General features: G+C 45.7%; 3 protein-coding genes across 4 annotated transcripts; 2 read left to right on the top strand and 1 right to left on the bottom strand.

The window, feature by feature from the left end:
• The first annotated feature begins 1,923 nt into the window (after positions 1-1,923).
• Positions 1,924-7,043, top strand: lrrc39 (leucine rich repeat containing 39). 2 transcript variants are annotated; one of them, XM_008295435.1, is made up of 9 exons: positions 1,924-1,939; positions 3,000-3,209; positions 3,380-3,488; positions 3,576-3,732; positions 3,887-4,023; positions 5,777-5,922; positions 5,997-6,149; positions 6,260-6,429; positions 6,741-7,043. In XM_008295435.1, exons 2-9 carry the CDS (start codon positions 3,091-3,093, stop codon positions 6,764-6,766), a joined length of 1,017 nt encoding a protein of 338 aa, XP_008293657.1. In that variant the 5' UTR covers positions 1,924-1,939; positions 3,000-3,090; the 3' UTR covers positions 6,767-7,043. The 2 variants fall into 2 exon arrangements, 1 of the variants encoding a protein (XP_008293657.1); XR_520726.1 differs by lacking the exon at positions 1,924-1,939 and having other exon boundaries at positions 6,260-6,599.
• trmt13 (tRNA methyltransferase 13 homolog) lies at positions 6,924-13,071 on the bottom strand. The gene is made up of 11 exons (XM_008295436.1): positions 12,733-13,071; positions 11,975-12,021; positions 11,787-11,853; positions 11,561-11,620; positions 11,400-11,469; positions 11,108-11,214; positions 10,670-10,855; positions 10,464-10,536; positions 10,292-10,366; positions 8,844-9,240; positions 6,924-8,136 (listed from the first exon to the last, which is right to left on the bottom strand). Exons 1-11 carry the CDS (start codon positions 12,841-12,843, stop codon positions 7,947-7,949), a joined length of 1,383 nt encoding a protein of 460 aa, XP_008293658.1. The 5' UTR covers positions 12,844-13,071; the 3' UTR covers positions 6,924-7,946.
• A 305-nt stretch (positions 13,072-13,376) lies between these two features.
• On the top strand, positions 13,377-23,626 carry map1sa (microtubule-associated protein 1Sa). Its single transcript, XM_008295434.1, has 7 exons — positions 13,377-13,524; positions 16,136-16,237; positions 16,720-16,802; positions 16,979-17,119; positions 17,217-20,394; positions 20,747-20,961; positions 21,034-23,626. Exons 1-7 carry the CDS (start codon positions 13,377-13,379, stop codon positions 21,187-21,189), a joined length of 4,023 nt encoding a protein of 1,340 aa, XP_008293656.1. The 3' UTR covers positions 21,190-23,626.
• Positions 23,627-25,960: the final 2,334 nt, after the last annotated feature.

Here is a 25,960-nt window from a genome sequence, read left to right as displayed (position 1 = left end):
AGTGCAGTGCAACAGCAGTGTTGCAGGGCCCTCAGATGAACCGACCCTGGAGGAAGAACTCTGAAAGAGGTTCTACCTGGACAGCTTCTGTGGTTCAAAGATGCAGTTGACAGAACATGTTCCTGCAGTGGAAAACAAGTTAATTAATGAAATGACCAAAACTAGGTCAGCTGGAGGATGTGACCCAGTTTGTCCTCTGTACAGAACCGACCCAACAGTGTTTGACCAGTTTTCTCTGATGGAACAGAACCAACCCGAGTCTGCTGGTTCTGTCTACTGTGTAGATCAAGTCAGAATTGATTGTCTTTGTGAAGCTGTAGCCAGTTCTGAATCCAGACTGAAGTCTGCTGTTGACACCAACCCGGTACTGTTTTGTGGTCCCTCCGTCCCACAAACTACATTTGGAACACTCTGATGCTTTATCTCCTGTAAGAACCGCAAGGTTCTGCGCAGAACAAACTGCGCTGTGGTGCCACTTCCTAATAATCTGAACATTCTGCTGACCTGGTCCTGGATCCAGATACACTCAGCAACTGATGTTGTCTGAGTTCAGAACCACCCGCAGCTGCATTAGGCAAGACTCAGCTTTTAGAACCCGTTGTTGTCATTTTCAGGGTGAAGTATCTTCGTTCTTTAATTGAAGCTTCTCCACATTAATCATCTTTGACTGAAATAGAACCAAACATCTTTGGGCTTTGTGGTAACCAGAGATGTAACCATGATGGGCACCTTTCAGACATTTACGGACCAAATGATTAACACAGATTCGACTCTGCAGAATTACCAGATTATTTTCCAGCTCTTGGTGCAGACACAGATTCACAAAGTTAAACTTAAAAATTGCTTCCCCATTTCACCCTGATGAACAAGACAAGACAAACCCAGCTAAAGGTCTGTTTAGTTCCTGCTCTGACACGTTTGATCAAATCCTTCGATCACTGCTGGAACAGTCACTCCGTTAATGATCATTCTGTTTTAAGAAACCTTATCAGCTGCTTTTATGAGAATTTGTCATTTTAAGGCCTAAAACAGAACCTGGTTATGGCTGAGAGGTTTTTCCTCAGAGACTGATGGACAAACAGGAGTAATGAGCAGTTTCACCAGCAGGTGGACGCTTTAAGGAGTTGCAGATGTTTAATTCTGACAGAGCACTTGAAGGACTTTTGTGCTGACAAAAGCACCTCCAGTTCCAGCACAACTGAAGATCAGGTGCTGCTAAATGGACCACGTGGTGAGATTGTTCTCTCCAACATCAGAATATTGTCTGCAGCTTCGGTTACACAAACCTACAGCTGACCCTCATTCATCTCCAGATGTTCAGATGGTTCAGTCCAGATGTGCAGCTGACGCTGATTTTATCTCCAGTTCCTGTCCCGGTGGCTGCTGGGTGAAAAGCACATGGTGTCGGATGTATGTTACACGACTGTTTGTCTCACATATTCCAGATGTTTTTTCCTGCTTTGTGGTGTTTTAGCAGCAGATTAAATGTAAAGGTGTAAAAACTGTCGGGTTTTCTATGTTTGGGGGTGTGTCGATCAGTTTTCAGACTCCTGCTGTCAGAAGTGTTTGAATAAAGCTGAAGTGCACAAACTGTGTTTCTGTTCAACAATTACTGTCCTGGACTGGTTTCTACACTGAAACAGTTTTTACAGTGTGTCTATAGTTTTAACTGTAGTTTTTTTTTTGTGTGTCTGTAGTTTTAACTTTATTTTTTTATAGTGTGTTCTGTTTCACTTTTAACAGTTTCTGCAGCTTGTTAAGTTCCCGATCAGGTGATTGGATGTATTCATGCTCCTCTGATGTCAGCTGAACATGGGGTCATGTGACTGTCATATCAGCAGGGTCATGTGACCTGAAGGCTAAAATTATCCAGCAGATCTGAGGTCAGATTTCAGCTGCAGAGACACAGTATGGAGGACCGCTGCTGCTCTGCTGCAAGGTGACAACACGCTGCAGTACTAACACACTGGAAAATACTACAGCACTAATACGGATATACTGTATACTGATACCTCTATATGACTGCACTATGTCGTAACACTACTACCAATACTAATCAGTTCAATTTTCAAGTTAATTTGATTTGTATAGCACAGTTTACAATACAGGCCATCTCACAGCACTTAACATAGTAAGGTATAGACCTTACAGATTTAAACAAGAGAACCCAACAATCCAAAGCAACCTTTGGACTCCCTCTGAGGAAGCAGTTGGCAGTGGTGGGAAGGAACCAAAACCGCCCCCCAAGGGAGCAAAAAAACCTCAGACAGAACCAGGCTCAGGGAAGGAGGCCATCTGCCTCGACCGGTTGGGTCAGAGTGGGGATGGGGGCCACAGGATAGCAGATGGAGAGCAGTAATAGAACAGAACAATGAATATGAATTGAAAGTATTTTGGGGGTTGGTGAGGCCAGCAGCTGCAGGTCAGAGCTCCGGTTACAGAGACGTCCACAGAGAGAAAAAAACACAGAGTTAGTGGCATGTAATGGTGGTTATAACTGTATGGAAGGAAGAGAGGAGCCCAGTGCATCATGGGAGTCCCCCAGCAGTCTAAAGCTATAGCAGCATAACTAAGGGACAGTTCAGGTGATCCTGAGCAGCTCTAACTATCAGCTTAACAGAGGAAAGTTTTAATCCTAACCTTAAAGTAGAGAGGGTGTTTGCCTCCAGAACCCAAACTGGGAGCTGATTCCACAACAGAGGAGCTGATAGCTGAAGACTCTGCCTCCTATTCTACTTCTGGAGACGACTACAGAGTATTACAGAGTCACTGTCACAGTACTACAGCTGTACTGCAGTCACAGTTAAAATGTAGAAATAAAGCAGGTGTGAGTTTCCTTTTCACACATCTGTTTGTCGAACATTTTGCCATTTTTAATTAAGTGTAATTGTTTCCTTTAAGGTAATTTTCTTTAATTGTTTTCCAGACATTTCATCGAAAATACACAGAAACAGTTGAAATTAAGTGAAACTGCCTATTACCTATTGATGATGTCACAGGATGGTCAGTGAGGGGGCGGGACTGCAGCTTAAAGGTCAGAGGTCATCCTACCTGTCCCTCTGTGTGCTGTGACATCACCTGGTCGACATCATGGCGGGTGTGTTGGTGAGCGGCTCGGTGAGCTCAATCAAAGCTCTGTGGGAGACGAGGATAAGGAGGAACCAGGAGGAGCAGAAGAGGAGCACCGAAAGGGGCGGGGCCACAGGCAGGTCAGACTCCGCCCACTAACCTCAGGACTTTTCTTACCATTCTGCATGTCAGTATCAGCAAATGTTTAGTGAATGTTTTATAAATGTTTTTGTATGTTTGACGAATGTTATGAGAACATGAGGAGAATTTGCAGAACATTGAGTAAGTGTTCCCCTTGTCGGTGGTCCAGACTCGGGGTTGGTGTTTGGGAGGACCGGGCAGTTTTAGCTCGACTAAAGCAGAAGCTGCAGACTGAAGACGGGCGACTGATCCTGCGAATTGAACAGGAGGAGTGGAAGGTAGCTCCGCCCACAGGAGACCGACAGGTGTTCCGATTGTCACCTGAACCCCACCAACACTGATTCTCTGATTCTACATGTTCCCAGTCTCTGCCTAGCTGTCTAGTCCAGCTCAGTCAGGTCCAGGAGTGGCAGATCCACCGGACCGGACTGCTGAAGATTCCTCATTTTATCTCCAGCTTCCAGAACCTGCTGGTCCTCGATCTGTCCCGGAATGGGGTCACTGAGGTTCCGAAACAGATTGGTGAGCACAACCTCTTCTAAATTAAAGTTCAGTTTATTCTGATGATAGTCCAGATGTGTGGGATTTTGGACCAACCTCATTTGAACCAGTTTCACGTGAACTGGTCTCAGCTCACAGCACAGTTCAGTCTCCTGGTGTTCTGGTTCTGCTTCAGGGAAGCTGACCCGTCTCAGAGAGCTGCTGCTGAGCTACAACAGGATCCAGTTTGTCCCTGAAGAGCTGAGCGGCTGTGAGAGTCTGGAGAGACTCGAGCTGGCCATGAACCGGGACTTGAGTGAGCTGCCTGACCAGGTATGAACCCAAACCAAGCACCTGACCAGGTGTAAACCATCACCTCAGACCGCTTATAGACCAGGGACCTGTACTACGAAGCAGGATTTGGGGTTAGCGAGTTAACTTCAGGTTAAATCCTGGGTTTTCAGTCCTACGATGGTGGTTCACTTCTTACCGGGTACATCACCATGGTAACTTGGCTGGATGGCTACCCTGCTCCGCAGCAGGTTATGTTGGAGGTTGACATCACTGGGTATAAAAACACCCCCACTAAAAACCAGTTCTCTCCTGTAAAACTTCAGAAGGAGCAGAAAACGAAGCAGTTCTCAACAAAATGACCTCATCAGCATTTATAGAAGAGCTGCTACTTATCAGAGCTGTGAGGGATCACTGAGGAGTGTGAGGGTTTTTCAGGACCGGCCAAACAGTGCCCCCTGACCAGGATCTCTATGAGCTCCTGTCTTCCTTCATTCAGTTTTTTCCTGTTGGCTACAGACAATGTCAAAGCTATTTCATATTTATTCCATACCAATATCAGCCCACAGCAGTAAACTGATTTTAGCATTAAAGCTTGTATTTGTAGGATATGTTAATAAGCTGCACTGCTTTGAATTATGTTTCTGTGTTAATTTGTTCCCGCGTCCTTTTTACACCGCCAGGGTTGCAGCTGAAAGTAAAACATGGCAGAATTGCCACAAGTCTATACATTAGGCAGCACATTAATTAAAGGAATCCTCAGGTGCCTTCATGATGGACCAGTGATCATATCTTATGATAAACTAATGAACTGATACATTCACACAGTCGGCAGGTTTCTGCCAGCTTTCCTTTCTGGCCTTGGTCGCTGCAATGGTGCTGTGTTTTGCTCCTATGATGTTTTAATATTATTCTTCATATTTTGTAAAGGTTATGTTCTGCTCCTCGGCGGTAAAGTGAGCCGCTCTGCAGCCAGATTTGTCCATAGTCCTGATTGGTCAGATGCTGATAACTCCGCCCATTTTATGTGCACGCGCTCATACTCAGATCAGACAAACCTGGGTTGACTTACTGAGTTGATCACCACCGTTGTAAGACCGGCTAACCTGACTGCGTTTGTTAAGGTTAGTCAAGCTGGATCTCTGAAAGATATCCTGGGTATGTCGATCTGGCTTCGCAGTACAGGCCCCTGGTGTCAGCATCAACCTGAACTGGCTACCACTGTGCTACAAAAACAGAACGATGAGAAGTTCCAAAGTAGGCGTGAACATGAACCAGATAAAAACCAGAACAACTTTGCAGGTGTGAGGTGATACCTGGGCAAGTGCAAACCTAAGAACCACACTGAAACCAGCTTCATTTGTGAATCAGACCAATAATTTGTAAACTAGATGTGAATCCAAACCAGATGTAAACCCAAATCCAGACCTTCTTTGTGAGAATCAACCCCCTGATCAGGTGCACAGAGTCAGCTTCAAAAGCAGGAATAAACCTGATCAGAACAGGTACAAATACAAACTTGAACCAACTGTCAGATAATGTATGAACACAGACCTAATCTGGATTCCAGACCTAAATCTCCAAGTAGCTGTCAGAACCAAAACCAGATACCAGGTTCACTTAAGAAGCTTTTAAACCAGGTATAAGCCTGACCCATGTGTGGACCCCAAACCCCAGCATCTCTTAATAGTTTCTGTTGTCCTGGTTTTGCAGTCCGTATGCCTGTAGGCCTGGTTCCTTGTAGACCTGGTTCTGGTCCAGCTGGTCTGAGGTCTGTTCTGTCCTCTGTCTCCAGCTGAGGATGCTGACAAAGCTGCAGCACCTTGATCTGTCCATGAACAACTTCAGTGTCCTGCCGGACTGTGTGGTGGATCTGCCAGCGCTCGAGTGGCTTGACATGGGAGGAAACTGCCTCCAGCACTTACCTGATGACATACACAGGTAGGACATGAAGACACGCCGAGCCCCGCCCCCTTCGGCCAGCAGCCAATGACCAGCAAGACATTTGTCCTCAGGATGCAGAAGCTGCACACTCTGTGGCTGCAGAGGAACGAGCTGGAGAGACTTCCAGAAAACATCAGCAGGATGGACAGTCTGGACACGCTGGTCCTCAGCAGCAACCGGCTCAGAGACATCCCCCCTCTGATGGAGGGCATGTCCATGCTCAGGTACGTCTGTCCATGCTCAGGTACGTCTGTCCGCTGCTTAGTCTGTTCGTGCAGAGCAATTGGCCCTCAGTGTTAACACACCTTGACCTTTTACATTTTCTTTGGAGCAGGTTTGTGAATTTCCGGGACAACCCTCTAACTCTGGATGTGACGCTGCCGTCCAGGACAGTCGAGGATGACGAGGACGACAGGGAGATGTTCGGACGAGAATTCATGCAGATGTACATCCAGGAGTCCAGAAAGAGAGCTTTCGCCGTCCTCAACATGCACTGTGTCAACCGTTAGTAGCCATGAGTCCTAGTGGAGCTGCTGGACAGTAACATCCGTGGACGTTAACACTTTAACCCTGCACAGTGTGACAGTCTGGACTGAACCAGGACTCTAACCCGAGACCTTTAACTGGAACCTAAAACCCTCTGACTCCTTCTGTTCCTTCAGTTTATTAATCTGGTACATGAAGAGGATCAATAACAGTATTGATGTGCACACTAAAGTTTTACTGATCCATTTTGTTGTTAACCTGAATTAGTTTTATGAACTTTAAGTGAACCCGTCTGATATTCTGACATGTTTCTGTTCTGAACGTTTCAGAGACGAACGACGAGTCCTCAGATTAACCGATCCGTCGTTTCTTCTTCAGCTGCAGCTTCACCTGGAAGATTTCAGACCGAAACTGGTGTTTGTTCAGCTCCTGTTTGTTTCTTCCGCTTTATTTCAGGTTTTCCAGCTTTGAACTGATTCTATTGAACTGGGTCAGAACCACAACTGCTTGTATGACGTTTACTGAAACAGGAAACTGAAAAGGCTTTAATACAAACTTTACAAAACATTTGAACACATTCAGTCTGGTTAAGATTTTCATTTTAGTAAAACAATAAAAAGTTTTTTCAGAAACACAAATCTGCTTTTCTTATTTCAGTCAGCTGCAGATTTTACTGTGATGATGAGGAATGTTCTGATCAAATCTCAGGGATGAGGGTCGTAGATAATCAACACATTGTTTTAACTGATGTGTATCAAACCTCTGTCCGATCTGTAGTTTACGTCTTCTGTCACATGTGTGCACAATCTGCGGTGGGATGCTAGTTTATGATTATTTTATAATCAGTATTTAGCAGTATTTCCAATCAGTAATCACAGTGATACGGACCTCTGTTCTGGTTGATTCCAGCATGTCTTAAACCCATCAGTTCTGGTTGGAGGTCATCAACCTCCTCAGAGTCTCTGTCATGGTCCCGTTGCTGCTAAACTCCCAGAATGCTCTCTGCTGCCAACATGAACTGTAGACTGAGTGACACCTATTCTAGTCTCTACGAGTTTAAACAAGAAGAGGCTCCACCTGGTGGAACAACCAGGTACTACAGCTGGTCTATGATCCATTTACTGACATCATGTAGCCTCTAACTCTACATTTAGACAGGGTTCTATCAGAACTTTACTACAAGGTTCCATCGACAGAACATTAAGGAACAGACTGGAGGTAGAGATGCAGGGTTTTCTTAATGCATTACAGAGACATTTGGTTGGTAAGCAGATACACTGGATTGATTTTAATAACTTCAATGTACTTGAAGTGTTTATGGAGGAAAATGTTATCGGATTGGAACTCTGTATCTGCAGATACTGAATACTAATTGGCTCTGGTTGGATCAGGGGTATAAAAAACTTGATTAGAACATCTCTATAACAGATGAATCATGTGGATCAGAAAATTCCAAGATGGCGTCAAAATGCAAAGATTCAATTACTGTGGCAGAAAACAGAAAACAACACTTCTCCTTGAACTGCAGCTGAACATCAGAGTGAGGAGGAGGAGGAGGATGAAGGTTCAGCGGTCAGTAGAACGTTCTCCAGAGTGACATCAGCGGAGACGTACCGGCTCAGTTTGCTGCTGAAGCCTTTAGTCTTCAAGAAGTGACGTCTGCCACAGTCAATCAGTAGCTTACAGAGATGGCCGACCTGCTGCCGGTCTGCTGCTGCAACAAACCTAACAACAGACACACAACCAGGATGACACAACAGACATACAACCAGGGTGACACAGTAACTGACGGAGACTAGAGGCTTCTCTTTGCACAGAACAGCATCTACTGGTGACTGTGAGGCGTTTAGGGAACATCTGTAAACAACAGTGTCTGTAGATCAGCTGATGTTTGGCCAGTGAGGAGTTCTGGTTCTGTTTAGTTCATATTCAGCCTCCAGGAGATGCTCTGAATCCAGCTGCAGATGATTTTCAGTCTGATTTAAACATTAGCAGACATGTAGCTGAACATGAAGTGGAAGCAGAACTCTGAAAATATCACATTTTATCTTCAAAACCAATGAATAACAGTGACAAATACTGCTGGTGATCATTTGTCCATAATGCTGCAGCTCTGTTCATCTATATGGAAATATTTCACCAAAGGAAGGTTGAAGTTGATTAAACAGGTTTTCTGCTGTTTGATCGTTGAAATCAGCAGCACAAAGTTCTGAATGAACAGGAAGATAAAAACATTCAGGAACGTCTGAGTTAGTCTCTGTTCACGTTTGTGCTCCAGTCAAGCATCTTTATTAGGAACTGCTGTTCACAGGAATCGCCTCATTAAACATCTCTGTGCAAACTGTCCTACTGCACCTGAACGCAGCTAAATCCTGATTGGCTGTTGTTGGACCAACAGAAAACAGCTGACAGGCTGCCTGTTGAATATTTACCTGTTAACGGAGTCTGTCTCTTCTGCTGGTTCATGCTCTTCATCGTCTCCTCTCTGATTGGTCGGATCCTGCGGGGAGCGGTCCTGATTGGTCGGTCTGAGTCCACATGTGGCCCAGCTGGACATCCGACAGAAGGCAGAAAACTCAGCAGCTCCGAGTCCTCGCTCCAGGAAGAACTGCTGCCCGACGTAGTGACGCCACTCACAGCGATGGTGACAGCACAGCGCCACCGCCAGGCCCAACACTGGACCGGGACCCGGACCAGAGTCTGCTGGTGCCGTTCCTGGATCATCCCCTGGTCTTAGCTCAGCTGGTTCGGATGGTTTGAGGCGTTTCTGGGGTGGTTCAGTTGCATCTCTGGGTCCTGGTGTTTCCAACAGACAGCGTAGAGCCAGATCTGAAACAGAACCAGAACAGAACCAGCTGAGTCCCTCAAACCTTTACTGCATTGACTAAGAAGGGAAGTTACCCTCGAACCCTGATATGGTGCCAGAATGTTGCTTTTTATGCATTTGATCAGTTCTTTGTTCTTTTATGACCTGCTGCTCCAGATCAGTGTGAGAGAAAACTGTTGGTTGGTTCTGAAAACCTGCGGAGAGGTTTTGGAGTCACGAGTTAGTTTGGAGTCTTGGTTCATGTCCACAGTCATTTTCTATGTAAGCAGGAGGAGCGCCCTGCTTCTAGAAAACTTTCATTTACTGTTGTTCATCTAAAAGACCATTTTATCATCAAAACCAATGAATGGTGATAAATAATGCTGATGATCATTTGCCCATAATGCTGCAGCTCTGTTCGTTTGTATGGAAATATTTCACTACAGGAAGGATAAAGTTGATTCAACAGGTTTTCTGTCTGCAGCTTCTGTTTGATCATTGAAATCAGCAGCACAAAGTTCTGAATGAATCCAAAGATAAAAACATTCAGGAACATCTGAGATAGTCTCTGTTCACTTTTGTGCTCCAGATCAGGAGCTTCCAGATGCCACAGATCCAGTAGGTTAAGCCCTCAGAGGTTCTGGTGAAAAGATTTTTGAATGAAAGTTTTCAAGCGAGTCACCATTTTTTGTTCAGTTTGACATCCTGTTCTGTCAATCATCTTTCGTGATGCTGCCTCATTTGAGCGTCATTTGTGTCTAAAACGCCCCTGAAGTGACTGACGCTGCCGAAAGCCGATCATGGTCTGCAATGGTCTGTGCCCATATATCTCCTTTCTGCCTTAGTGGTCCTCAAAGCGATTTACAGTGTTTCTCATTCACCCATTCACACACATTCAGTCACCAACAGTGACAGGTGCTGCCTGCCATCAGGAGCAACTTCAGGTTTAGGGTCTTGTCCAAGGACACTTGGCCTGTGGAGGGGATCAAGCTGCCAACCCTTGATCAGAGGACAGCCGCTCTACCGCCTGAGCCAGGGCTGCCCCAGAGTTCAGAATGTGTGGCCCGTTCTCACCTGTCGCTGCTCCACACAGGTGTTTCCCTACTCCGACCAATGGGAGGCTCCTGTGTTGCAGCAGAGGAACTTTACCTGCAAACATGCAGAAAATCAAAGCCGAGTTCAGTCAAAGTGACCGATCAACGTGATCGATCAATCAAACTCAGAGCAGCAGATGTTCGTCTCTTACTCAGATCCAGATGCTGAATGTCGACCTGCAGCCTCTCGAACGAAACGCTGTCCTCCTGATGCTTCCCATCAACCTGCAACACAACGTCGATCAAAGTGATCAATCAATCAAACTGATCAGCTTTGCTCGGTTTAAAAAAGTCTGACGCCCAGTTCGGGGGTTTTGCGGTTTAGATTTAAGAACCAGGAGTGAACAACTGTCTGCACCTTAAAGCGAGTGCTGCAGCGCTCCACCAGCAGCAGCTGTAGGTCATCGCAGGTCTTTGGCCCGTCGCAGGTCTTCAGCGCCTCGTGGATCCAGTGAGACAATTTTCCTCGACCTGCGCCGAACTCTACGAAGCACCGCCCCCTTCCCAGCAGCCCCAACGCCTCCAGGTGACCTAAGATGGAGGACTAAACACACCTGGCAGGTCAGATGAGATTAATCTGAGACTCAGAGAGGCGGGGCCAAATCAAGGCGTGTCACTGTGAAGTCATGGAGCAGATAAATGAGAACTGATTGTTTTCATTAGATTTCACAGAAGGCAGAGTCAGAATTTAGTTTATATAGTTTTACCTGAAACCTGTTGAACTTAGTCAGACAGAATTTACAGTTTGTTTTGTTTGGTTTTTGTGGTCACTCTGCTCAACGCTGGTGTTCTCTACCTGCTGCTTCAGGTGTTTGTAGGCGGAGTCTCCATTCTTTGGGTTGTTGAGTTCATCGTGGAGGACGGGATGAGACAGAACTCTGTCCTCCAGGTCACACTGCAGACCTACAGCAACGACAGGAATCCTCTGAAGCATGAGCAACACCACTGACAGACGATAGCTGAAGCTCCATTATTCTGCTCATGCAGCTGTAGGATTGTATGTTTGATTGTACTAGAACACGTTTATCTGCTTTAATGTTCAGAAACATAATATTTCACCCCCAACATTGAAACACTGGTCAGCTCACCTTTGACCACCGTCTTCAGTTTGTCCAGCAGAGACTCCACCTCTGACCTGCTGCGTTCCGACAGACTCACCTGTCGGTGGAGTTTATTGTTATTATTATTATTAATGTTATTATTACTCTTATGATGATGAATACTAAAAATAACCAGTTGCAGTTGTCACCTGATGAAGCGTCTCGTCTCCGGCAGCTGATCCGGCATTTATGTTCTCCACAAAATAAACCTACGGAAAGTCAAACACTGATTCATGAGTTCTGAGTCGACATATTTGTGCAGTAAAACAGCATCTGTTTGTGTGGATCCTGTATGAATATATATATATATAATGACTCTATAGCTGTCTCTCATCAATAACTCAGCTGATAAAGTTTGGATCTGTTGTGACTCACAGGCTTGGGCTTCTCTCTGGAGTTACACTTCTTCAGATGCTTCTGCAGTTTGTCTTCAGTCACGGTGCTGAAACGAGAAAACAGCAGCGCCACCAACTGCAGCAATAAATAGCAGCAGGAGCATTTTGACTGGTTTCCTTATTTAATCAATCAAACATCTGATCCATCAGTGATTATTGATGACTCACTGTTTGGGGTCCAATGGACACACAATCCTCCTGCTGCCCGCCCCCTCCTGAAACACAGTCAAGTGATCACCACAATCAATCGTTTAGTTTGATTTGTAATTCATCAACATCCTTAAAAAATTTCTTTAAAGCTTCATATTGATCCTGATTTATTCAGATTAAAGTCAGAAAATGTCTCAGTCAGAGATGCTTCATCATAACCCTGGTTTTATTCTGAACTCTTTCAGTGTCTGTAGCTTTAATGACCTGCTGTTGACCCCGCCCCCTGCTCCTGGCCCCGCCCCCTTCAGGAAGAAAACTGTGATTGACAAATGAATGTGTGACTTTCTATCTTCTAACTATCTAACAGCTGATCTAATATACATTTTCTGATATCATGCCCAGTTTCATCTGTTTATTTGTTGAATTAATCAATTAACATCCTCACCAGCGACTTCAAAAGAACCTTACAATGCAGCTTTAATGACACAAACGGGCTGTGGTCAGCTGATGTTCTGGATGGAAGATGAAGGAACAATCATGGACCAACTGGATCCACTGATGTTCAGCTGAATTCAGCACAACGAAAGAAATAATGTTTGAACTAAACCTGCAGCGAACTGTTCAACACAAGGACCTGATCAATGATCAGACCGGAGTATCTGAGGACACAATATGTATTCTGGGGGCCACCTCAGGAGGGCAAGAGCCTCCGTCGGTCGCCACGTGTCTCTGCTCTGCGGTGAAGCCCATGAACGCAACACGGTCCGTGAACTCACCATGTTGGCGTGTTCTCCGCAGAACAGCTTCCCTTTTCCCACAACCATCTTACAGAAACGGTTCTTCTTCTGCACGAAGTACGAGCACCGACCGGGCACCTGGGCCGCCATGACACCGGACAACACCGAGCTGCGTTCAGGGGCTCACAGGGCGGTGGAAATAAAGCAGCTGAGGAAACAACACCACAAACGGAAACTACAGAGTTAAACAGCGTCTGATCATTTTACCTGAAGAATAAACTGATTATGCAGATATCTGTTTTGATTAAATTACACGCTAATTCAGTTAGATGTAAATTCATGTTTCTTTTTTGAAAATGGACTTGACTTGTTTATGGAATTGTGGAATAAATTGAAGCTGAATGATTTGTGACAACAATCTGTTCACATTATATTAAATCATTTTTTACAGATTTATTAAAGGTTGACAGAATTTTTGTTTTTATCACATTTATGGAACATTGAAACTCTGCTGAAGTTCCAAACGAAGCTTATGTTTCCTGAGACATCCTGAATGCCTCCTCTCTTCTGATTGGCCAGCCCATGGGCCAGCTGCTGGCTTCTCCTCTCTGATTGGTCATTCGCAGCGTGGGCGGGGCTGTACGTGCGGCTGCGGCTGACGTCAGCAGCGGACAGTCCGTGCCATGATGGCGGCGGAGCGGGGCGGCGGTCCCGGTTCTTCTCCTCCCGGCTCGTCGGGGCCTGCGGCGGCGGAACACTCGGTGGTGGTGGTGGTTGGAGCGCTGCGGCCCGCCGGGCTGCTGGAGCGAGTGCTGCGGCAGGTAGACTCAGGTGAGTTCTCCGGTACCGGGCACACGAACAGAAAGGAACCTATAAGAACCGAGCTGCTGGTTCACACTGCCGATTCTGTCCGGTGTTCGGGTTTGTCCTGGTTCTCGTCCGGTGTATAGAGCCGCAGCGTGTTTCCAACTTCAGTAAAAACACGGTAACGGTCCCGTTCAGAGAGTATTGTTAGCATGTTAGCATGCTAGCTAGCTGAGAGCTTCATCCCATTATTTCAGATCTTTTATTTTGGAAACTTTGCGAGTCGCTGAAATGAGGATACACCCGGAAAGCTAACGGACAGCTAGCAGACTACTAACGGAGAGCTAACGGACCAGTTCTGCTCGTTCAGACCTGCTCCGTGTTCCGTTCATCTGCCTGCTGCGTGTGTGAATGTAACAGTAAAACGTAACCGGGTCGGACCGACGCACGTTTCAGTAGAACTTGGAGCAGCGTGGGAACCGCACCGTCACATTAACGGACACCAGCAGCTGTAGGGAGTGATTTAAGGATTTTTACACATTTTCGCACCAACATAGAAACATCTCAGAGAAACTTGATAACCAATCAGAACAAAACTTTTACTGGGACTCACCAGTAAGGATGTAATCAGACTATTTGAGAGGAGCTGAAGTGAGTTTGAACTGTTGAGTCAGTGTAACATCTGCAGGATCCAACCAGCTGCTGCATCGACACACTGAACCGGTGTCATGATCAGTGATCCAACATGGACCAGCAGCAGCTGGAACACCTGCTACCTGCTCATCTCAGACAGGTGAGCAGCTGGAACACCTGCTCATCTCAGACAGGTGAGCAGCTGGAACACCTGCTCACCTCAGACAGGTGAGCAGCTGGAACACCTGCTCACCTCAGACAGGTGAGCTGTTCATCAGCTGCACGGAACATTTCAACTCTCACTGTTCCAGGAATTGGAGATAAACTGAGCTCGTCCTTATCTGGACTCTTTGATCAGCTGCTGTTAGTTTAGTTTCATCACTGATCAATATCTGGTTCTACTGCGGTTCTACCAGCACTGAGGGTTCATGTCTGACTGCAGGAACATGAACAGAACATGAACAGAACAGTGACCTAAGTCTGAATGACAGAATGCTGGCACTAACGGACCGATGAACCAGCACCGTAACAGGTCTCCGGTCTGAACAGTTCTGTACAGACAGCAGCCACCAGAACCTGCAGTCTACAGACACATTTATCAATATTATTTCATATTATTGCCATAAATATTATTTCTATTATAACTAATGTCACTGAGGAGTCTGTGGGTGTCAGACTGTCTGAGCTTCATCTGAAACACACAACTACAACCATAATAAGAACACAAACCACAGTCTGAGCGTCATGGTGTGGATCAGCTGCTCTGGAGATAAAATTACACGCTCATTGTACACATAAAGACACCGTTTAACATTTATCACTGTGTATAATTAGTGTGTAATGAGTGTAACGATGTGTTCAGAGCAGTTCAGTGTGTTTGCAGCTCCAAGGATTCATTCTGCGACTGAAAAACACAATCACATGTTAGAGCTCGTCACTGCAGCACATTCAGGCCCGGTTGGTTCTGAACAGTTTAATGTCTGTGCTGATGGTTGTGTTGTGTTTGTGTTGTGGCAACTGCTCAGGCTGCAGGCTGTTTCAGTTTATCAGGCTGGTTTTGAGCAGGTTCTCGCCTGTTTGTTGCTGCTGTGTTGTGTTGTGTTGCTGTAACTGCTGACACACAAAGAGGAAGTTGTTGGTATATACGAGCAGCTTGTGTTTGCTGTGAGGAAACCGTCTGAACAGAGATATGAGGAAGAAGGAGGAGGTGTCACTCTGTGAACTAAGGAGGGTTTTAAACGGATTGGTCAGTACAGCTGTGATGTGACCAATCACTGTTGACTGCCAGCAGCTCCTGTCTCATGTTCCTTCACTGTGGTTCATGTTTCTCTGCAACATAAAGTCCTGCAGCTCTGTGGAACCAGAACACCATGAAGAAGGAGAGAGAACTCAGAAAACCCTGGAGCTCATGTCGTCTCCTCGTCCTGCAGATGTTGAACTATCTCCATGTCTCCAGACTTTTCCTCTCTGCTCTGCTCATCAACTGTAGAAATATGTTCCACCATCAGCTGTAGAAAGATGTTCCACCATCAGCTGTAGAAAGATGTTCCACCATCAGCTGTAGAAAGATGTTCCACCATGCTGAATGTATCTCCAACAACTGGCTCCTCTGTTCACTGGTTCTGAGCCATGCTGCATTTACTTATTGATCCAGTAGGTTGGATTTTCCTCTCAGTCTCTCTGAGGAAACACTGCCTGCAGTTCACCTGGAAACTCTTTGAATGTTTCCTGTTGGTCACAGCTGAGTCAGCGGTGGAGGATCAGAACCAGGAAGTAGAAGATTCTGGTTCTACAGGGTCAGAACCAGGAGGAGGAAGGTTCTGGCTCCACAGCATCTGGTTACAGCAAAAACTTCACTTTTGGAGATTGTTTGACTAAGACATAAAGTGATTTAGATGAGAGAAGTTGAAAATCTGTCGATTCTTTCTGTTCCTACACGTTCTGGCTGATAAATGAACCATAACTGATAATCAATATTATAGATTGCTGTGTGGTGTGTGTTCAGGTGTGCGCTGTTGGCCCGTGGATCTGGATGTTTCGGTTCTGGATCAGCAACTGAAGCTCTTCGTGTCCAGACACTCAGCTTTCCTCTCAGAACATGTTCCAGGTGAGAACGCTGCTCCTGCAGGGCATGCTGGGAAACTGAACATTGTCACAGCAGAGTGACAATGTTCAGGAGCGGGAAGGTCACAACACACACACACACACACACACACACACACACAAGAATGATGATGATATTAAACATATACATTTTACAGATCCGTCTTCTATAGTCACGTTTTTCTTCGTCTCTCTTTCATCTTATTTTATTCTTTGGTATCTGCATTCATCTCTACATCTGTTTAACATCTAATGTTTTGTCGTGTAAAGAAATTTGAACTACAGTTGATTTGTTTCAAAGTTCTGTCTGAATAAAGTCTGATTGTAAAGTTTGAGCTGAAGGGAGATAAATGGTGTTGATAGAAAAAACTTCCTTCAGAGCAACAAAGCAGAAACTCAGAACACCTGAAGGAAGATCAGTGGCTGCAGTGTTTCTTAGCACACCTGTGTGTCACCTGAGCTCTGACTGATGCTGGTGTGTTGCAGGTCAGCGGACTCTGCAGCACAGCGGGGATGTTCTGGACACTCAGGTTTTGGTGAATCCAGCACACGACTTGGTCTGTTCAGAGGTGAGTCAGAGGAAGCAGCTCACAGAGATGGTCTGTGGGCCTGACGCTAGTCATGTGTCTGAATGTGGAGGTCCGTTTATTGCTGCAGAGCTACTCTAATCATCTGATCGCTCCATGTGATTGCAGTGTGATGGCATGTTTGTTTGTTTACCGTTTGTTTACTGTTTTCGTTTCAGGTTCGGCGTCTGATCTGCGACTCGTCTCGGCACAAACTGCTGGTTCTGGCGGGTCAGTGTGTGGAGGACTGTGGAGACATTGTGCTACAGAAAGGCTGCTTCTCCCTCAGAGACTTGATCCACATCTTCTCAGATGAGGAGGTGAGAACACTGAGCAGAACTAGACTCATCGTAGAACTCCTGTGTGTGTAAATAAAACAAAACGGACTCATCATTCACCTCCTCTTTGTGTTGGCAGGTTACAGAGCAGCTGAACTCGGCTGACCCAGCGCTGAAGGCCAGCCTCACCCTCTGCTGTCCAGACTTGGGTCTTTGGAAGGACTCGGTGCTGCAGAACCACAACCTGCAGGTCCTTATGAACATTCGGATCAACCCGCCTGTGGTTCTGCCTGAGATGGAGGGTCTGCAGGAGTTCACCGAGTACCTGTCTGAAGCTCTGGAGCCTGAGTCGCCCTTTGACCTGCTGGAGCCGCCCAGCACTGTGGGCTTCCTGAAGCTGTCCCGGCCCTGCTGCTACATTTTCCCCGGTGGGAGGGGAGACTCTGCCTTTTTTGCTGTTAACGGTTTTAACATTTTGGTCAACGGCGGCTCTGATCCCCGCTCCTGCTTCTGGAAACTGGTCCGACACCTGGACAGGATCGACTCAGTGCTCCTGACTCACATTGGCGTGGACAACCTGCCAGGGCTGAACAGTCTGCTGCTGAGGAAAGTGGCCGAGCAGGACGAGGACTCAGCTGGATCTCAAGTGGACGGGGACTGGATGAAGAATCTGATCTCCCCGGAGATCGGTGTGGTTTTCCTGAACATTACCGACAGACTGAAGTCCATCCAGGGGGATCCCAGTGAGCTCCGGAGCTCTGACCTGGCGGCACTGACTCTGCAACACTTAAACCGACTGGAGATCAAGCCTGAACCTCTGATCCGGTCCAGTGGACCCACCATAGAACCAGTGATTCTGTTCCAGAAGATGGGAGTTGGTCGTCTGGAGCTATACACGCTGAACCCTGTCAGTGGCAGTAAAGAACTTGAAGCTTTAATGCAGATTTGGCCAAAGGATGGATCCAACATAAAAGATTCAGATCTTCCACTACCATGCCTTGTTTCCATTTGTGCTTTGCTGGTCTGGCATCCATCCAGCCCTCAGGAGAAAATCATTCGTGTTCTGTTCCCAGGGTGCACACCGCAGACCAAAATTCTAGATGGACTTGAAAAACTCAAACATCTACAGTTCCTCAAACATCCATCAGTGTGTTTGAATGATCTAGAAACATCCAAAACTGAGAAGCAACCAAAACGAGCAGAAAGTAGAGAAAGCCTTAAGTCCCAGTCAAAGGACTTCAGACCCAGCAGTGCCTTGACAAAAGACAAACTTGGACGAGTAGATGTCAAAAAACAAGAGATGAAAACGAAGCCAAAGGCAGCTGGGGATACTGCACCTAAAGAGAGAAAGGATGCTGAAGAAAAGCCCAAAATTAAGGAAGCAGATGCTAAATTGAAGCCAGCAAAACCTGCTGAAAAGTTCATTCCAAAGAAAGATGAGAAGAAGGAGGTAAAGAAGAAGGATGACAAGACTCCTGCTGTTGCTGTGAAGAAAGACGAGAGTGCAGAGAAGAAGAAAGAAGCCACAAAGAAGGAAATCACAAGTATGAAGCCAAAGAAAGACCTTAAACCTGAACCAAAAAAAGACAGCAAGAAGGATGTAAAAGCAGAGGAAAAGAAAGTGACAAAGCCAATGCTTAAAGAAGTGAAGAAAGCGGCAAGTGGAGCTTCAAGTGCAGCGTCGACAGCAAGTACAGATCTGAGGAAGGCTGCAGGTAAAGGTGGGACGCTGAAGAAAGATGGGACGCTTCCAAAGAAAGACACTCTAAACAAAGGGACTAAAGGTAAGCTGGCTTCAAAGGAGCAGGAGAGCCAGAAGGAGGCCGATCGATCTAAAGTATCAACGCCGGAGGACATGACGGCTGAATTTGAAAAGCTTCGATTGGAAGATGACAATGGTAACAATCAGAGCACAAAGGTTACGGCGGTGAATTCAGATGAAGTAAAGGCCAATGCAAACCAGACCACGACAGTAGAGAGTCCAGAGACGTTCCGCTGTATGGAGACGGACCGGGCATCGGTCACCAAAACACCTAAATGCGCTCCCAGCGTCAACTTCAATCTCACTCCGACTGCGTACCAACCAGTGGAGGGATTGCTAAAGAAGGGACTGGACGTCTGCATGAACTCCGAAGAGAAAACTCTAGAGGTGGTCTCTCCTGCAGATTCTGCCCCAAACAGCGCCGGACACACCCCTTTCCATCAGTCCCTTGCGGAGGACACTCGGGGTTTGGGCGAGGACAGCGGCCTTGAGGCCAGAGGCTCCAGTCTGGGCTTTGAGGATTACAACCAGGGAGGTTCTTGTCGTACGTCAGACCTCAGCTCCCTCAGAGAAGGTCTGGAAAACTCCACATCCTCTCAGGACAAACAGTCCAGCCTGCTGACACTCAGTCCTTTCAGGGACATCCTGCCAGACTCCTCCCCCACTATGACCTCCCTGCCAGCAGAGGTTGGCTCACCACACTCTACAGAAGTCGATGAATCACTGTCAGTTTCTTTAGAACAAGCGCTGCCTCCTGCTGCAGCGTCACCCAAAGTCTACTCCAACGGACATGTCAGTGACTCAGAAACTGGGTTGGTCTTACCTCTGAGGTCATCCCATAATGGACGCTGTGGACCGGAGGGTCACATACACGGTATGTCAGAGCTCATTTCAGACGCCCCCCATGATGTGGACCTGTGCCTGGTGTCCCCTTGTGAGTTCCAGCACACCTGGACCCCCGAGACTCACCAGCAGCACGTGAGCCCAGGTCTCGCCGCTACCACCTCACCGAACTACTTTGACAACAACAACTGCTCTCGGGACCAGAGCAGCAGTGACTGTCCTTCAGCCTACAGTCAGGAGACTCCGCCCACATCGGTGAGCGACTCTCTGCCAACTGCCACCGACTCCGACGTCCCTCCTGGCACCGAGGAGTGTCCCTCCATCACTGCAGACTCCGACTCTGATGAGGACTCCAGCAGCCTCTTCCCTCCCAGTTATCCACCAGATTATCCTGGTCCGCACTCAACCCACAGAGTGGGGCAGCTGCACGACCCCCCACCTGCCCCGGTCAAAGATCTGCCCCCATTACCCCCTCAGCGTGGAGCCTGCATGGCTGATACAGAGACCAACAGAAGCCTAAAGACTTCAGCTGCAAGGACCAAGAAACCTGCAGGTACAAAGGCGACTGGAGCAGCCGCCACCCAGAACGGGAAGTCAAAGGCCGGCAGCTCCACCGGCTCTCTGAAGATGGCGTCCAGCCTTGACACCAAGCCATCATTGCGAAGTTCACTTGGGGGATCCAGAATAGGAGCAGCAAAACCGCCATCTTCAGGTAGGTCATGAAACTATTATTCCGATTTTAATTCTGTACTGAAACATTATTCAGAACTCTGACAAGAAAGCTTTAAGTTACCTCTCTGAACTTCAGGCAGTTTTTGGGCAGTTTTTGCTTCAGTCTCATTTTTCTTCACTGGGGTTCATGTTTCTCTGCAATATTAAGTCCTGCAGCTCTGTGGAACCAGCAGTTTTTCTTTGGTATTTATTTTTTCAATGAAACCGCACCAAATGTGAACTGTCTTTGGAAATCATTTGGAAAAAGGCTGATTCTGTCCGACTGCAGTGTCCAGGTGGAAAACAGCATGAAGCTGGAGGAGCAGGTAAATCTAATGTGTTCTGTTGTGCAGGTTCCAGAGCTGCAGGTTCTGAGGGTGCTGCAGTCTATGTGGACTTGGCCTACCTGCCGTCCGGCAGCGCCTCCTCCACCGTGGACTCGGACTTGTTCCGACGCCTTCGCTCGTCGTACTATGTTGTGAGCGGTGACGATCCGGTGAAGGAGGAGTCGATGAGGAGCATCCTGGACGCTCTGCTGGACGGGAAGAGCAGCTGGCCAGATGTCCAGGTTTGTGGCGGCACCTTCACCTCATGCTGACCTTCTCAACCTGCTCTCTGATTGGTCTGTCTTTGCCCACAGGTGACTCTTATCCCCACATTTGATTCGCTGACGATGCACGAGTGGTATCAGGAGACCCATGACCGGCAGCGGGAGCTGTTGGTCACCGTGTTGGGCAGCAACAGCACCGTCGCCATGCAGGACGAGACCTTCCCCGCCTGCAAGGTGGAGTTCTAAAGGCGAAACCCCGCCCACTCCTCTGACCTCAGAGCAGCTGGAGTGGCGGCGACACATTACACCCAGACCAGCCCAAAGGAATAGCCCCGCCCCTTTCGGCTGACGCTTTAGTGAGCATGCTCACATAGAAACGGTTCACTCTAAACTTTTCTCACCTGTGTGACGTCAGTGTTTGCTGCCCACCTGTTCTCACCTGCTGGATCAGCACCTTCAGCTCACTGCAGAGCCAACGTTAGCATCAATATTTCATCAGTATCAACTTTTGTTTTATTCCATGAGGGAACCGTAGCGGACCAAAGCACAACGTTGTCAATGTCCGAACATTTCTAATCAGCTCAGATATAAACTGATCAACAGTATTGATCTGCATGGTTCTAATGAAAATATTTAGCGAGCAGGAGATGTGGGCAAAGCTGTGTCGTGTTAGCATTAGTTAGCTGTAGTTAGCCTGACAGCTAATGTTAGCTCGGTTGGTTTTAGATTTGATGTGAGACATTTGCCCACTGAATATTCCACATTGAGAGATTAATGAGGAGTCGAAATATGATTTTACATGATCTTGGAACTAACTCAGATTATCCTTTCAAGACAGATTTTTTTTATTTATAATTAGTCTTTATGTAAAATCACCTGTTTTTATCAGCTGTCTTTATTGTTCCTGTGGTCTTTATGTCGACGTCACACAATCTGATTTATGACAAATCTGGAGAGTCTGAGGACGGAAATGATTGTGTTGTTGTGGACAAAATCTGGTGTCAATCAGCTGAGACTGTCAGAGCAGCGACATGAATCACAGTTCAGCTGCTTCAATGTTCTCAGGACGTTCCGGTGGAACTCTGAGTTCAGTCTGGAGGACGAACTCATGGAAACCACCAGGTGGATGTTGAAGATAATCAAATAGTTGAAAGTGACTCAAAATTTGACCAAAAGAAGAAAACAGCAGCACTTCCTGACCTCACCTGGTCTCTGAACTTTTCAGTCTGAATCTGGTAACAGTTTCAGTTTTATGTCGTATTTTTTCTCAGAACTTAATGTGACAGTGAAGCAATTTATTTGATCAGACTGAGCTCAGTCATAATAATCGGTTTACATGAATGAATCCACTTGTTTTTGTGTAGAAGATGTTTTCTCTTTGAATGATAACATGTTCATGTCACAGGTGTTGCAGTATAAGATGAAGGTTGGAACAGATGATTCTGGCCTCAGAACTGTGTGATTTTGGATAAAACCTCAGTTTCAGTAAAGGTTTGGTTATTAGGAACTTTATTGGCTGAAGAGCGACAGTTCTAACTGTCTGTGTCTGCTCATTTGAAATGTCTCCTTCAATGAGTTTTGATTCACTCTGAGCTGAAGATGATCCTGATTCGTCCTCTGAGACATTTCTGTGTTTTTAGCTTCATTTAATAATCGGCTGCTCTGACTTTAAGCATGATGATGAGCCTCAGAGTTCCTAATTGAAGGGAAACATCTCCAGATGTTCTGAAGGTCCTGGTCCAGCATAGTTTCACAAATTATCTGGGACCACTTTTTCTCTCCTGTGATCCACTTTGATCGTGTGAAGTTTAAACACGCCGCTGAACTCACCTGTTCAGGTACACCTTCCTCACTCTGCTCTGCATCACCCACAATCCTCGACAGCTGGTCATCTTCAAATTTCAGCTGCCGTTATCTGCCAATCAGCTGCTTCCTGCAGCAGTGCACTCTGGGAGTCGCAGTTCTGTCAACGCTGCAATGAAAAATTGATCAATCTGTTTATTCCATTATTTTTTGTCTTTTAATTTTTTTTTTTTTGTATTTAAAACAACAACTGAAAGATGAAACTCGACTAAAACAGACACATTTCAATCTTTAACTTATTTATTTAATTTAACTTTTTCACAAATTGTCCTTTTAAATTTGATCGTGAGCCTGATGTTTGGTACGAGAAAACAGATCTCATTATCCATCCTTGAAACCTTTGTTCTTCAGCCACTGGTGTATTCTCACTTGTTGGACGCTGAGACTGTTAAAGGACCAGACTGTTGTTTCTATTGCCAACCTTTTCCGTCTGATCTCGTTTAACAGATCAGCAGCGAAGCCTGAAAACTCAGAGACAGACTGTGAAGTTTAAAATAACTCAAATATTATATGATATGATATTTGAAGACAAAGATGAAGAAGTAAAATTCAAACACATTTTCTTTGCATCTAATTCTTCCTTAGAATATTTAGATTTTCACATTTTAACTTGTAGGGAGTTTTAAGTTTTTCTCTGAACGTTTTCGACGTCCTAAAGCTGCGTCAGGCTGCAGAGACGATCTACAATCAGATTAAAAAGCCATAGTTCCGTCAGAGATGGGAGATATTTTGATGTTTTCAGCCCCACAGAAACACAGTTTGTGTAATAAACACTAACTCTGGTGATTTGCTTTGAAAATAAAAGTTGCCCTTTAACGAAGCCTCTGCAGTGTTTTATTGTGACATTGAAATGACGGATGATGTGATTTTGTGTAAATTTAAAGAGAAAGCTGCAGGTTTATCTCAGGTTTCTCAGATGATCCGTTGAAAAGTTAACTAGTTGTTTTATGAGACAGAAACTGATGAAGACGAGATGCTGAAGGTTTCTGATCCGTTTAACTGAAGAGAAGTAAATAAAATTGAAACAAAAAAGTTTTCAGTTAGAAAATCTCACTCAGGTTTTCACCCTGCTGCATGTTTTTGATTTAATAAAAGCTTTAGGATCTGATTTGAAACCAGAATTGGAGGGAAAAAAGCCAGATCGGTACAGAACGGGGCAGATGACCAATATGAGTCTCAGATCTTTCGGACAGATGCAGCCGTTGTGTGAAGAATCTCTGATCATCTCTGGAACCAACCAGATGTTTGTTTTGGTGTCACAGACTCAGATCAGGTCAGAATCAGAATAAGGGTCTGATCTGTCTCTCAGACAGAATCTATGGAACACAAACAGAATTTATTCTGAAGCTAAAATCCAGCTGACAGTCTGAAAACATGAACTCACAGAAGCGGTTCAGGAATACTGGGAATCTGCAAAGTTCCACCTTCACTGCATCTCAAGCCTGTAAACGTGATGTGGAGCCTTAGGTCTGGAAGGGTCCAGCAGGGGGCGCTCTGCTTCTACCACAGGAGGAGAACTGAGCCTTCTGTCCACATGAAACATGAGCTGATGAAAGAAGGTTTGAAGTCTCCTGTAGACAACAGGACGTCTCCCACCAGAACCAGGAGAACCGATGAAAGAACAAAGTGTCATTTCTGACTTTCTGCAGAACTTTGGATCAGCGAAGGATGAATATTTCACTGCAAATACCTCCAACCAGAACCAGACCAGAACCTCAACAGAAAACCAAACAGAACAGTTTAAAGACCTAAAGAAGCTTCAGCATCATCAGTCTGGATCCTCGTCACAAGCAGACAGACTTTAAACTGAACATGGGATTTTTCTCATTCAATCTTTGCTTTCTCAGTTACTTCACTTTATAATAATTTGTTATTTCAGGAAACAAACAAGAAAAGACATCACGATTGATCACATTTTATCTCCTACATCAGATCTCAGATTTGTAACCATCACCGAGGACCTGAGGAGAGGAACACCTGAGTAACTGGAGCTCACCTGAGCTTTACATGTCAGTCAGTGACATATTCTGATTGTTTGCTGCAGACGTCACTCAGTTTCCACCTTTTACAGTCTGTATCAGCCTGATGTTGTTTCTGCACAGATCACCATCCATCCATCATCTCTACACCTTAATCCTCACTGGGGTCACGGGGGGCGGAGCCTATCCCAGCTGACTCAGGGTGAAGGCAGGTTCACCTGGACAGGTAACCAGTCTATCACAGGGCTACACTTAGAGACAGACAACCAAGCACACTCACATTCACACCTATCACTCCTCTCTCTCCTGTGAGAGCAACGCGTTATATTGTCTCTTGGCATCACAACCACTAATTCCCCTGGACTCTGGACTCTTTATACATAGAAAAGTGATGTAAAACAGTTAATCAGTGAACCTAAAATCTATCATTAGTCTGACTTAAAAGTAGGGAATATAATCTTTTGCGTAAGTAATGTAAAATGTAGTCTAATCAATTATCAGACTGTTAGAATACTTCTATGTTTTGATCCAATGATCTTTGTAAAAAGTATGAGAATGCTGTAAATGTTCATTGCCTCTTTTTCACCTTGTGAGTGTGAGATAAGGACAAGACATCCTTAGCGGGGAGTCAGAACACCATAACGCCTAAACACACACACTTGCAGGAGGTTGTCTTCTGTTTTCTGTATATAAGAACCAATGCTTCATGCTTTTAGTTATTCACTTGTTCAGACTCTGTGCTGTACATTTTGCTCCTTGCTGCAAGTAAAACATTGCTTTGACTTAAGGGACGACTCTGTGTATTGATTTGGAGCAGTTAGGACTCCACTGAAGAATGTTCCTTACCCAGACAAATACAGTCTTTAAATCAAAAGGCTGTTGGTACTCTAAGTTGCTCCCGATGGTTGGAAAACACCTGCCAGAGCTGATGTATTAGTGAATGGATGAATGGTAGTTAATGATAACAGGCCTATGTAGCCAAATGTGGTTTCTTAAAGTCAAATATGTGGATGAGCAGCTCAGTCTGTTTTGAGAAACAATTGAATCATTTTACTCCATAGTATCTTCATCTGTGGAAGTTTTCTCCTATATGATGGTATCAAGAAGTCTTTGCAGGCACCAAGATGTCCCCAGTGGAGTCTGTAAACTGCATTTTCATGGCTTCATAACCAAAA

The sequence above is a fragment of the Stegastes partitus genome, unplaced genomic scaffold, assembly GCF_000690725.1.
Source record: "Stegastes partitus isolate 25-593 unplaced genomic scaffold, Stegastes_partitus-1.0.2 Scaffold1047, whole genome shotgun sequence".
Taxonomy (NCBI): Eukaryota; Metazoa; Chordata; class Actinopteri; family Pomacentridae; genus Stegastes; species Stegastes partitus.
Note: the sequence above shows the minus strand (reverse complement) of the source record. Positions and strands in the feature narration are given on the sequence as shown.

What these genes read in the sequence shown, in the direction of transcription:
- trmt13 (XM_008295436.1), bottom strand. Translation starts at nt 12,843, where the DNA reads ATGGCGGCCCAGGTGCCCGGTCGGTGCTCGTACTTCGTGCAGAAGAAG. An exon ending in GAGACGAGACGCTTCATCAG is followed by an intron (nt 11,470 to 11,560) that starts GTGACAACTGCA and finishes CTCCACCGACAG; the next exon opens with GTGAGTCTGTCGGAACGCAG. An exon ending in GAGACAGACTCCGTTAACAG is followed by an intron (nt 8,137 to 8,843) that starts GTAAATATTCAA and finishes GTCTGTTGTTAG; the next exon opens with GTTTGTTGCAGCAGCAGACC.
- lrrc39 (XM_008295435.1), top strand. Translation starts at nt 3,091, where the DNA reads ATGGCGGGTGTGTTGGTGAGCGGCTCGGTGAGCTCAATCAAAGCTCTG. An exon ending in TTGAACAGGAGGAGTGGAAG is followed by an intron (nt 3,489 to 3,575) that starts GTAGCTCCGCCC and finishes ACATGTTCCCAG; the next exon opens with TCTCTGCCTAGCTGTCTAGT. An exon ending in TGAGTGAGCTGCCTGACCAG is followed by an intron (nt 4,024 to 5,776) that starts GTATGAACCCAA and finishes CTCTGTCTCCAG; the next exon opens with CTGAGGATGCTGACAAAGCT.
- map1sa (XM_008295434.1), top strand. Translation starts at nt 13,377, where the DNA reads ATGATGGCGGCGGAGCGGGGCGGCGGTCCCGGTTCTTCTCCTCCCGGC. An exon ending in GCTGCGGCAGGTAGACTCAG is followed by an intron (nt 13,525 to 16,135) that starts GTGAGTTCTCCG and finishes GTGTGTGTTCAG; the next exon opens with GTGTGCGCTGTTGGCCCGTG. An exon ending in GCAGCTGGCCAGATGTCCAG is followed by an intron (nt 20,962 to 21,033) that starts GTTTGTGGCGGC and finishes CTTTGCCCACAG; the next exon opens with GTGACTCTTATCCCCACATT.